Genomic DNA, 13462 nt, shown 5'->3' on the forward strand with positions numbered 1-13462 from the left:
GAAGAGACCTCACAGATCATCAAGTCCAACCCTTTACCACAGAGCTCAAGGCCAGACCATGGCACCAAGTGCCACATCCAATCCTGCCTTGAACAGCTCCAGGGACGGCGACTCCACCACCTCCCCGGGCAGCCCATTCCAGTGTCCAATGACTCTCTCAGTGAGGAACTTTCTCCTCACCTCCAGCCTAAATTTCCCCTGGCACAGCCTGAGGCTGTGTCCTCTCGTTCTGGTGCTGGCCACCTGAGAGAAGAGAGCAACCTCCTCCTGGCCACAACCACCCCTCAGGTAGTTGTAGACAGCAATAAGGTCCCCCCTGAGCCTCCTCTTCTCCAGGCTAACCAATCCCAGCTCCCTCAGCCTCTCCTCGTAGGGCATAATCCATACGCCTGGATTTCCTCTTGGAAGATTAAGTTAGCAAACTATAAACACTTATATACTTTGCCAGTGTTTAAAAACTGTTCTTTCATATAAAGATCATCCAAAGACCCTTTTAAAAGTTTTGGTTTCTTTCCCCCTGGAGTTGTAAATGGAGATGAGCTTGGATGTGAGATCTCTCACACAGAGACCTTCTGCATTGCTGTCTCCATCACAGGCATCTCACCATCACGAGCAGCTTATTTGCACAAGCTTTTGCTCTTTGTTATGTGTTTTAGTATTAAACCCAAACACCTGTGACAGCAGACAGTCTAGAAACAACTCAGAGAGCAAGAGACACAAAATGCTGCTCTGGAAAATGAAAATCCAATTCAAACAATTCCCTTTGGGGTTGTGTGTGCATGTGTTAACAAAGTCTGGCTCCTGCATTCTTGTACTGATGTGCATATTCATTTGCAGTGGCATTCACTGCTGTTTTCCACGTGCACTGGCTTATAGAAGAGGTAGCCCAAACCTGAAAGTCACAGAGGTGTTTTTTGCCTCTAGAAACAAAAGCAGAAATTCAAGAAGCAGCAGTTTTGGTACAGATTGGACTCAGTGTACACTTGATAGAGTCATAGAATCAACTCCAAGATCATCCAGTCTAACCTACCACCCAGCCCCGTCCAATCAACCAGACCATGGCACCAAGTGCCTCATCCGAGCTTTCTTTGTACACCTCCAGGGATGGTGACTCCACCACCTCCCTGGGCACTCCAGCAAGAACTTCCTCCTAACATCCAGGCTATACCTCCCCTGGCACAGCTTGAGGCTCTGTCCCCTTTTTCTGTTGCTGCTTGCCTGGCAGAAGAGACCAAACCCCACCTGGCTACAGCCTCCCTTCAGGCAGTTGTAGTCAGCAATGAGCTCTGCCCTGATCCTCCTCATCTTCAGGCTGTGCACCCTCAGCCTCTCCTCACAGGGCTGTGCGCCAGGCCCCTCACCAGCTTCGTTACCTGTCTCTGGGCATGTTCCAGTATCTCAACATCTCTCGTGAATTGAGGAGCCCAGAACTGGACACAGGACTCAAGGTGTGGTCTGACCAGTGTTGAGTACAAGGGAAGGATAACCTCCCTTGTCCTACCGGCCACAGTGTTTCTGGTCCAGGCCAGGATGCCATTTGCTCGCTTGGCCACCTGGGCACATTGCTGCCTCATGTTCAGCTACTATCTACCAGTACCTTCATTTTCCTCCCCCTCTGATCTTACTGCCTTTAGAATGCATAAAGTTGGCATAGTGCAGTCTGTTATGGATGTAATCTTGTATTATTCTTATGTGTAGGTGTAATCTTACAGACTTTTCAGAGGCTTCTACATACAAATTTACCAAAATGCTCTTTGGAAAGTGAATTTTAGGTTAGTACAAACATTGCTAAAAGCTCAACATAGTAAAGCTGGTTCATCTGAACAAAGCCCTGCAGGTGTTTCTTTTTCTCTCTCTTACAATGCATGGTAATAACTCAGGACTATTTTTAGTCTTTGCAAATTGAGTTAAATTGTTATGTTCGTTTCAGCCTACCTTTCACTGTCTGCTGCAGTGCAGAGCACAGGAACCTTGCTGCAAACCCCAAGTCTAGGTCATTGCAAACTATGTAAAGCTGTGATTAAAAAAGAAGCCCTTAGTGTCTGTTTGCGGTTGGGATTTTTTTTTGCCACTACTGCTGTGGGAGGATGCATTTTACGTTCTTAAATTCATTCTATGATTCTATAAGGGTAAGGGGTTTAAACTGGCAGAGAGGAGATTCAGACTAGATGTCAGAAGTTCTTTACATGGGGGGTGGTGGGGTGGTGAAACACTGGCACAAGTTGCCCAGGGAGGTTGTGGATGCTCCCTCCCTGGAGGTGTTCAAGGCTGGATTGAATGAGGCCTTGAGTGACCTGTTCCAGTGGGGGGTGAACCTGCCTATGTCAGGGGTTTGGAAGTAGATGATCTTTGAGGTCCCTTCCAACATAAACCATTCTATGACAACCTAAATCATTCTATAAATTGTGCAGATTCCCCAGATTGATGTCACAGCGTTTCCTAGAAGATGAAAAGCCACACATCTACTTCATTACAGTGTAAAGCCAAGGACTTAACATATGGTATAAACTGAGATTTTAAGTTCAAACTTGAATTATTTTTTTCCTTCTCCTTAGATTATTTTTTTTTGGTGAAATCTAAAAATTAAAAACTCTTCATTCAAATTAAAACATCCTTCAGGGGATGTTTTAGAACTGAGAAGAAGAAACTATGTGTTTTCATGTGCTTTTTAGAATGCCTACAAATAACCATCAGTGGAGTAATGATGTCCTGCAAAACATCTTTCCCTAAACATGAAGGAATGGTTAAGGCCGTTCAGCCTGGAGAAAAGGTGGCTCTGAGTAGACTTCGTAGCAGCCTTCCAGTAACTGAAGTGGGCTACAAGAAAGCTGGGAAGGGACATTTTACAAGAGCTTGTAGTGATTGGAGAAGAGGGAATGGATTGAAGCATTAAGAAGGGAGATTTAGACTGGAGATTAAGAATTCTTTCCAATGAGGGTGGATTCTTTTCCAGGTGGAGGATGCTTCCTCCATGGACACGTTCAATGCCACGCTAGATGAGCCCTTGAGCAACCTGGGCTAGTGGGAGGTGTCCCTACCCAGAGCAGAGGAGTTGGAACTGGATTATCTTTAAAGTCCCTTTCATTCTATGAATCAGCCTCTGAAGTTTGTTGAGAAGTAGCAACCTTTAGTAAACAGCAGACACATACAGCTTTGAGAAGTGGACAGCAGTTCTCTGTAGATGTTTATTCTACTTACAGTAACAAAAACCTGTGCAGTCCCATATTTTAATGTACAGTGATATATTTTTGTCATATAAAATACAATTTACAGAAATTTCTATCAAGGAAACCTAAACAAACACGCTTAACTTTTTGCATACTTTTAAGGTAGGTCTTTAAATTAGAAACATCTCATTAAGGGAAAAAAAAAAAAAAACAACCAATCTTACACCATAGTAGATGTTTGCATTTCATACTACCTCTCTGCATGTTAAATGTTTTCTCTACAGGTTCAGAATTACAGATGGATCCTTTCAACTAGCAAATCCTTGATGGGTAAGGACTTCAAAGATGCACCAGTATGGACTGAAAGTTCTGTGGTGAGATAGGTGGCGTCCATGCTACTTGTAATGTAGTCTTCAAAGCTTTGTAGGAAGCTAAATTTTACAGTTCCAAAACTAGTTTATAAAAATATCAAAATATTTACCCAACTGTTAATTTACACCGTTCAAATAAATTAAGCAGGGTTTCATTTCACGCTTGACACACTTGAAGAATACATGAAAAGTAGCAAAGTCATGGAATTCATCATGAAAAACATCTCTCTTGAATGATAACCTTCAGTCCCCACCACTCTGCTTGTCAAGCTTAATTCAGTTAGGCTTTTTGTATTTTTCCAGAGGAGAGTTTTTTAATATGCACTACCAGCCTAAAGCAGGGTCTAACAACAACAAAAAAACAAGTGACTTCTTTCCTTTTCAGGAGCAAAACACTTTTAGAATGAAAAGTACAATAAAATTGGGACGTTTCTTAAATCTGTGGCAAAATTAGGTAACACCAAAAGAAACCCAAAAAAATTGCTCCACCCAATCAGTTCAATGGAGGGACCAGATTTAGTGGCCTAGTTAACCAAGTAATTCTCCTTTCCTTTGGTATACCTATTTTTAGAGGCTTGGCTGTTTTCAAATACCTATCTGATGCTTTTCTGTACTTTGCTGGTTATAAAGGTGTTATTTTTGTATGTTCTTTAATTACAGACATGTTAAAATTTGACATTTAAAACCCCTCAGCCTCAGGAAGAAGCCTTAAGTAGGACTGGTTTTTAGTCTGTACACTTAACAGATGGATTCCAGAACACAAAATACCTGTCTATAAAAAAAGAAGATAGTGCACTTTGAGCTTAGAACATTTCATTTTCAATTCCTCAATCAGTCACCAATGATTATCAACACTGATCTTCTGCAGCCTTTTCTACAACACACAAGACCCTTCTGTTGAAAAAGAAAGATGACAAGGTTGGACTCCCTGGTTTTCAAAGGCTGTGCTGCAGGAACGACTCTGACACTGAAATATCACCTAAATGAGATGTAAAGGTATGGCTCCTAAGGTCAGGATTAAATTCTCTTATAAAATTACAATTCAAGTTACTGGAAAACATAACTTTACAATCTTAAAAAAGCAATATGCTCTTTGTAGATTTATTTGTTTGTTTGTTTCTTCTTCTTTTTTTTCCCATTTCTGAACTGTAAATGGAAATTTTCAGATAAAGATGCAAGTAGAAAAACAAAATTTCAGTACAGGTAACGACTGTGAATTTTTGTAAGAAAAAACATTATGCACAAAATGCAGCAAGTGAAAAGTCCACTGTGTCCTTGCCTTTGCTCTAGCTGAGGATTTGCATTCACAGTTGTCCAAAAGTCACTCATTACTCAGTCTTTTTTGTAAGGCCAGTTTCATTCTGGCCAGCATCTTTGAGAGGGTGAGAATATACACTATGTACAGAAGATGCTGCCTCGGTCCTTGCTGGGTTGTACAAGTGTTTTGTTTAGGGGAAACAGAACAGCCATGTTTCTATGACTGATTAGTGGAAGATGAAGCTTCTGTTTCTGTTGGCTTCTGAGCTTCCTTCGGTGGTTCTGGCTTCGTCTCTTTACCACTCTCCTTACTCTTACTCCGATCTTTGCGATCTTTGCCTCTTTCTCTTTCCCGATCTCGATCCCTGTCTCGGTCTCTGTCCTTCTCCCTGCTTCGATCCCGGTCCCTGTCCTTCTCTCTGTCGCGATCTCTGTCCCTGCTTCTCGATCGCTCTCTGTCACGTCTTCTGTAGGAGTCTCTGTCTCTGGTTCTTGGTCTGTCTCGGTCCCTGTCTCGGCTTCTTTCCCACTCTTTAGCCCGCTCTGAATCCTTCTCTCTGTCTTTGTTTTGGCTTCTGTCTCTGCCTTTATCCCAGTCCTTGTCTCTGTGCCTCTCCCAGTCCCGGTCTCTATTCCAGCTTCTGCCACGGTCTCTTTCCCAAGGCCTGCTGTGTTCTCGGTCCCTCCGTCTCTCATCAAAGGGTCTGCCTTGTCGATTATCTGCCTGCTGAGGCTCTGGTTGATCTAAACCTTTGTCCTTATTTCCTCCCTCGTATCTCTCTCTCGGTCTCCCCCCTTCAAACGTCTGGCCTCTAAATTCAGGATTCTTGCCCTCTCGGAAGTCAGGTGCTGACCACTGTCCTTCCGACTCAGCTCCTTGTCCAGACATATTGGGAAGAGATGCTGATGGTCCAGCCTCCTCCCACATCTCTTTTCTGTGGGATGATAGATGGCCTGGAAGGTCCAGAAGTGGTCTTGGGGGTGGCTTCATACCTTGTGTTGACTGACCTTGAAAATGAAATCTGGAATCATTTTCTTCTGGAAACATTCCAGGTGTAGATCCTCTTGGTCCTCCAAACTGCATCGGTGCTGGACCTCTCTGGTTGGGATATCTTGGTGGTGAATTCCCTCTCCGTTCTTCAAATGGCTGTGGCAAAAGTCCTCTTGGACCAGGCATATGATTTGGAGCTGGACCTCTCTGCCCTTCAAATTGATTTGGGTGAGGCCCTCTTGGTCCCCCAAAATGGCTCGGGGGTGGACCTCTTGGCCCTCCAAATTGGGAGCCTCCTCTCTGTCCTTTAAACTGAGCAGGTGGGGGCCGTCTTTGACCTCCAAAAGGATACGGTGAAGGTCCTCTGTTTCCCATAAACTGAGGTGGATCTGGTCCTTCATACTGTCCTGGAGGCCTAATCATTTCATTGTATTGGGAATCTGAGTATTCCCTTTGTTCCATGGGAGGTTCCCTGCAATCTTCAAACTGAGATGGTGACATTCCTCTTGGAACACCATAAGGAGAGGCAGGACCCCTATTATCACCGAAAAGAGATGGTGGTCCATGCTGTGCAGAAAATAAGGAAGGAATGGGGCCCTTTTGACCTCCAAATCTTCCAGATGCAGGTCCCCTTTGTCCATCACTATTTGGAGATCCATGCTCTTCAGGGAACTGCGGTGCTGGTCCTCTAAAATTAGGCCCATGAGGTCCTCCAGGTGCATTCATCATCATTTGGGGTGGAGGCCCTCCTTTTTGCCCAGACATGGAAAATGGAGGTCCAGCTTGGTTTTCTTCAAAGTGTGATGGAGATTCAGTTTGTTCTACAAACTGATGAGACTGAGGATTTCTCTGTTCATCATACTGCACTGATGGTTCGAAGTGACCAGCTGCATTTTCCTGAGCAATAAACATTGGGTTGGAAAAAGAATCCCTTCCCATTACCTCACTTGACTCATTGGACCACGGTATTTGATGCATGTCTGGCAAAGCCTGGCTGTCATTTGGGGTGGAGAAATTAGGCTGAAAAGATGTACTGGGAGGTGTTGGGAGCAGCACTTTACGCACAGGCTTGGCTGCTGGTTCTCCTGTAGCAACTTGACTTACGTTTTCCAGATTAACTTGAACAGTGTTTTCAAAGCTGCTGGTAGATGCTTCATTCTGGGACACTGTGGAAGCCTTTTCACTTGAAACCCAATTATCCCCACTGAAACCAGGCTGAGCAGCAGGAATTAAAGTCTGATCTTCCTTACCAAGTGAAGTCTGCAAAGCACTTGGAAAGCCTGCTGGAGCCACTTCTCTTGGGGCGATCTCATTCTGTGCCACCTGTGGCTTGATGCGAGAGTCAGCACTGTCGTTAGTTTCGGTGGCCATCCTTCTAGCTTGTCGAGGATCCCTGTTCTGCCTCGGGTCACAGCCCTGGTTTAAAACTTGTGCTTGCTGACTTTGAGAGGAAGTGGCATCTCCTTTTTGTGTAGCTTGCTGGTCCTGATGGAATAATTCAGCCTTCAAAAGGGAAGATTTTGGCGGTGGTGACATTAAAGCATCAGACACTGAAAAATGAGCCATTGAAACACCAACAGCTGCTCTTTGTTGCCTGAGGGCTTCTTCTTGTTCCTCTAGTTGTCTTTTCTGCTCTTCTATTTGTTTGTTTAATTCTTCCAACATTTTTTGCTGTTCTACCAAGGATGAGGCTGCAGATAAGTCAGGCACATATGAAGCAGGTGTTTCTGAAGCGCTGGGTTTAGTGTCTGTGTACATCTTGTTAGGTAAATCATCAACAGTCACTTTTGCTTCTTCCAAGATAGTTTCATCTTCGGGATCATAGGCCTCATCCTCTAGTTCTGCTGCACTAGGCAGCTTTTCCACATTGTAGTGTTTTTCACTTTCCCCACTCTGCACTTCAAAAGCTTTCTCTGGACCATACTCTTCCTCAGGATCATATGGTCTGTCATCTTCCTCCTCTTCTATAGCTTTTTCTTTTGACATCTGCCCAAACTGTTGCACAATGGGATCTAGCAGTGGCACAGCTGACACCCCCGCATCAGCAGCAGCTTGACCTTCCTGGGCAGAAGACTGCACAGTTTCAGAATCTTTGGCAAGAGGCTCAAAAGTTTTCTTTTTCCCAAAGAGTGTCTGCAGGATGTGCTCCAGAGGTGTGGCAGTTTTGGAGGACGAAGCTTGTGTAGCAGTAGCACTTGCAGAAGCAGTGGTGGAAACTGGTGGTGCGGCAGCAGCTGTGCTCCCACTTTTAATCGAGGACAGGATTTTTAATACTGAAGGCGTAACCGCTGAGGTGTCCGGGACAGGAAGTGGAGGCGGAGGTGGAGGAGATCCAGGTGGTGTTGTACTTACAGAGGAATCTGCAGAGTAGAAGGTGTATTTGGGGGTCTTCTTCTCTTGTGAAGCAGCTTGTGGCCCCTTGGGGAACAGTGAGGTTTCACTTTCCTCGTGTGTCTGAATTCTGCTTCGCTTTTCCTCTATCTTCTCTGCTTCAATGCTAGTGGCAGGACGCTTCCCTTTCTGACAGATAACCAGTCCAAGAATTAAATTTGGCCGAGATGTCTCAAGACCTGAAAGGAAACACAAAGACTGCATATGTAAAAAAACCTTTGTTTTAAACTAGGCTTTCAGCAGAAACTTACTATTTTATACAGTGGTAGCTACAGAAGTCATGAAAAGAGCAGTTTTACTACATTGCATTAAATGACCTATTGGCAATTTTCATTAGTCCATAAGTGTCTGCATCTGTATCTTTATAGGTTCTTCTGTATGACAAATATATATTCTAATTCCTTCCCTGATATTTTTAGTAACAGCCACAGGTATGATTATTAAAAACTGTCTCTGGAAACATTCCAAACCAAGCCCAGGTTTTGGTATTGTTTATGTTGGTGTAATGGTTTTGTTGTTCATACATTTAAACAGTCTGCAAACACCTCGTACACGCAGAGATACTGAACAGTGAGAAAACTCCCTAACTGTATTTGTTATGTGCTAAGTGACTACATTGACATTCACACCAGCCTCAATATTTTGTCTACCTCCAAGTTAAACAAACAGCAGTAACTGCTGAAAAGAACTGCAAACAAACTCTGTTTGGAAACAGTATTAAGGCTTGTAACACACTCCTTGTTTGTTTGTCGATGTTTGTATTTTTTTCTGCTAGACATTTTAAATCCTGATAGAGCAAAAGCTGGTAACAAACCAAACAAGCAGAGGAGAGCTTAAGAAGACACTGCAAGAGCAAAGGATGCTGGCTTCATTTGCTTTCTCTGCAGGAAGAAGGCTGGTTGGGCAAGAACCTGGTATACAGAAGGCAGGAAGACCTCAAACCCTCTGTTGCTGGATTCAGTCTGAAGCCTTTCTGTAATAAAAAAAGCCTTTCTATAATAAAAAAATGTTGTGAGCAGAATTACTCCCTTATGAAAAGCTTCAGACTTGAATCCTTAGAGAAGCATATCAAAAACGATGGCAAGGTTTCTGATAAAGATGTTAAATGCACAGGTCTGAAGGTCTGTTTCATGTTACTTCTTCCTTTGTGGAAGATAAACGTGTCCAGATTGAAGGGCAGGGCACAAACCTTTCAACACGCAGTCAGTGGCAAAAGTAGATCTGTACAGAAAGGCTTTAACTTCTGGTTTTATTTGCTATAAAGGTTCTCGTTTAAGGACCACTGTCCTTTCACTCTATGTGCCTCTACATATTATTTGCATCCACATGTACATTATTTGTACAACCACCAAACAATCTGCAAAGTAACAGGTAATATATGCTGAGGTTAAATAGTAGGGCAAAGATTCTGATCTACCTTGTTCCTTCTATTCAGAATCCTGTAAATCAGAATTTATTTTTATGTATATGAAGTTTCTTGCTCTTGTTAAACCAAACCAACTGCTCATTAAGGAAGAACTGGTAAATAGCTAATTAGCAGCACTGAAAACTTTTTGATCCCAACAAACCCCCCCTCAAACCTCACAGCTGCAGATATACTCCACTGGCAAACCATTCACAGTTACTTTGCTGAAACAACTCAATTCAAAGGTTACCTTCTAATGAGAAAATTACATCAGCTGCTTTCCTAAATTCATGTTTAGTAAACGTCACCTTTTCTAATCAGTGAAAGAGTTTAGTCTGGTTTTAGGTTAAATGTGAAATGTGGTCAGTGAGAATATGCTATCACTTGTACAGCTCAAGCTACATTCCTGAAGTACAAGATGAAAACTTGGCCAAACTGATGCCAAAGGAAAGCCCAAGCATCAGAGCTAAGTCTACATTTCTATTTCAATGCAGAAATTATTTGCACACACCAAACCTACAGCTGCTTTTTGCTTTCAGCTTCCTTTTTCCCTTCAATGCTTGCTGCGTCCTGCATTAGGCAACAACTTTGTTCACAGAATGCCCCCCTAAATCACCAATGCTTCCAATTCTCCTCTCAAATCCTGTCTCATATAAACCTTGTTTTCCAGATAATGAACTATAGATAGTATGACAAAGATGCTCATCTGTCAAATCAAGTAACTTTCAAAGTTTTCTGAGATCTCTTGGCAACTAAGGAAAAAACCCCTCTGTGTTGTTCTGCTTGCAGCTGGTACAGTACAGTCAAACTGGTTTAACCCCTTAATGAAGCAAAGTCTGGTTGCTTCCTAGAAACAGTCTTTTGATGAAATTATAATGAAAATCTGAGGCCAATCTGAAAACTTTAGCTCCAGATCTCTTATCTTTAGAAAAATTAAGAGTAATTAAATTTGAGTGAAAGTTTTTGGCAAAGACTTATTCTGCAGAACACATTCTAGCTACAAAAGAGATTTTACATTGGTGCACATTTCAGTGGTCAAGTTTTCCATAGTTCTGGGGTTAGGAGGGTACTGGTCATGCTCTTTTAAAGCATCTTTTAGTTTTCAGTCTGTAGCACATCACACTTGGACATTTTCTATATGACTACCTAAAACTTGCTGCCAAAAAGCTGAGAGTTTTTTTCCTCCATATACAAGATTTTTGTGTTAGGAAGTGTTGCTCACTGCCACCTTCTTTCATATTTAGACCTTCCTCAAAAAATTAAAAGGTATAAATACATGATGAAAATTAACTACTACCAGAACTAAAATTCATCAGTAATCCAGTACATGCATAATGTTGCCCTCTCAGAGTGGCAGGGTTGCTGAGAAGCAGGCAGGATGGGAACTAAATCATTATTTGCAGGGAATTTACAATTACTCCAAAAGTAGCACAGAAATATTCGTCTTATCCAAACACTCATTTGTACCAACAGCCTAAAAGCAAGTCTAGCAGTTTGGTTCACAGTTACTTACTATCTTCAATTAAATTATATTAATATAGGAAGATCAAAAGACAACTATGCAAAAAACATTTACAGTTGCAGTGAGAACAGACTCATCAGCTGGAAACGTGTGCAAATTTGCTTTCTGTTTTCCCTTTATCAGGCTATAAATAACTCTATGTTTGGCTGTTGTTGACCAGTGCAGAGCATCACACACACTGGTGTTCCTCTAAAAACTCCCAGTAGGTATTTGCTGTTCTTCTGTTAACGTTTTGTGTACCTGCATTCATGCAGAGACTTGTGATTTAGGTGATTAGTCATAATGGATCTCTGAGCAATTAAAATAAGCAAATCCAAGATCTCTCATAAACAGCAATTAACTGAAAAGTCAGGTTTGAATCCCTGTAAGAAACAGAGATGAAGTCACTAACTACAACAGGGTAAGACTGTAATACACTTTCAAGACAATACATTCCAGAAGTTAATAACATCAGTTATGATTTAATCTATTTATAGAGTTTAGCCATCAGAGAGTAAATTCACTGAAATTATATATTCTGATACTGTCATTTTACACAGCTAGTAGAAGCTATGCCTAAACTGCCTTCTGCATTCAAAGTGATCAAATACTAAATGCTTCCTTTGAATGGAAACATTCAGCTCGAGCAGCATTCCAAAGGTCAGCCTCATTCTATTCCAATACCCATAAATAGTCTCAGTGTCTAATTTTAGAGACCAACAAAAACGTTGGCTGTGGTTTCCAGCTATTGCTCAATGGCAGTCTGTCACAAACAGGCGCTTTAGAAGGGCTGCAAGCTGTGTCAGCAGTTAGCAGCCTTCAGTGCTGAATTATTTATAAACAGTTATTATTCTATTATGCATCTGAAGTCCATGTGCTTGTTTTATTGAATTCCAATCTGTAACTAAAGCCATTAAAGCAAGATATAGCAAATATTAGCATGGGAGGATTGTTTTTCTTACCCTTAAAAACATTTTTTAGTTAAATCAGTTTTAGCATACTCATAGAGTGGCTTCATCTTTCTGTCACTAGCAGCTGCAGAGAAGCTTCCTGTGCTGTTAAAAGATCTGTACCTCAGTGACAAAAGCAAGGGACTGGACTAAGCATACCCATGGTGTTCAAACTGCAAAGAACACAAGATATTCTTTGGATTTTATCAACACCATCTACTTGTCCCAATTAATCATGACAGCAACTGACAACTATCAGCATATTTGTACCCCTAATTCAGGGATGCAGATCACTTCCAGCACTGTGACACTGAGGTGCACTTGCTGCATGGAACTGGCTGGCAGATAATGCCAGTCCATAATGCCAAGTCCTACCACTGCTCCTTTGCATAGTGAGGTCTGCTAAGATGGAGACACCTGACTCCATTCAGAGCACAGCCAAAATTTGCTTCCATCTGTTGCAATTTTTAAGAGCATTCTGAACAGCATGAGGGGATCTCATGCCTTAAAAAAACCTTCACACTTCCTACTGGAAACTACCAAAAGGCTTCTCAGCATTTGCAGAATCCTTTGCTGTTATATGGCTATTAGAACTCATTGGTTTTTAACTATTTAAGACAGTTGTTGCCTTCCAAGTGTTGTGACTAAACACTTCAATAAATCACACTGCTGGTAATTAAGTCTGATTATACTATTTTTCACAAAGTGCTCTGAGATCTACAAATAAGGTGCTCAATAATGTTAAGTGTGTATGTGACACACAGAAGGAAATTCACATCCAGTAAACCATTGCAAAAAGACAATGCAAAGGAGCCCAGTGAGACATTAAAGCTTGTAATTAAGGTTGGAGATGAGTTCAGTATGGAAAACCTCCCAGTTTCCTCTGGTTTGAAATCACCCATGTCAGAGTTTGCTGTAGATCTTCTAGGCACTAGCGCAGTTCAGAAGTCCTCAGTTGTGTTCCAAATCCAGTCCATCAGGAAACAGGAGAAATTCATAATCCATATGTGCCTGATGGAACTGGCTGATACAGCTGGAATATCTTCTAACTAGGAATTCTGGAGTGGCAGGGGTTTACCATTGTCTCCCCCCCTCCCCAACCACCAGTCAGTTATCAAATCAGCTCAAGCTATCTAAAGCATGATGCTTTTGGAGTCCTTGCTAAACTCCACTTGATGGTACACCATTGAATTTAAGGAGACAAGGACCACTTTCCAGAAAGTATTTTTATTGATTGTGAGAGAAAGAAGTAAAAGAAAAAAGGCAAATTCCATCAGATGTCATTTAAAAAGCATGGATTACAAGGCTTTTACACTCGAGTTTCAAAACAGACACAGAACCAAAAAGACAGCTTACCTGATGAGTTTTTGTCCCCCATCCTGGATCTGGGTTTAGACTATAAACACAACTTGGCACAGCCATGACAAAA

The 13462-nt window shown here is 42.0% G+C and overlaps 1 protein-coding gene across 7 annotated transcripts in view; it reads right to left on the reverse strand.

Annotated features, from left to right (window-relative positions):
* Nucleotides 1–3152: 3152 nt before the first annotated feature.
* The window catches only part of DIDO1 (death inducer-obliterator 1), a 63286-nt gene continuing 52976 nt past the window's right edge, over nt 3153–13462 (reverse strand). For all 7 annotated transcript variants that reach the window (XM_064167689.1, XM_064167688.1, XM_064167692.1 and 4 more), the window contains one exon: nt 3153–8356. In XM_064167689.1, the coding sequence (XP_064023759.1) occupies nt 5013–8356 (3344 nt within the window). In that variant the 3' untranslated portion in view covers nt 3153–5012. The remainder of the gene's footprint in view (nt 8357–13462) is intronic.

This window comes from Pogoniulus pusillus, chromosome 29 (assembly GCF_015220805.1).
Source record: "Pogoniulus pusillus isolate bPogPus1 chromosome 29, bPogPus1.pri, whole genome shotgun sequence".
Classification (NCBI taxonomy): domain Eukaryota; kingdom Metazoa; phylum Chordata; class Aves; order Piciformes; family Lybiidae; genus Pogoniulus; species Pogoniulus pusillus.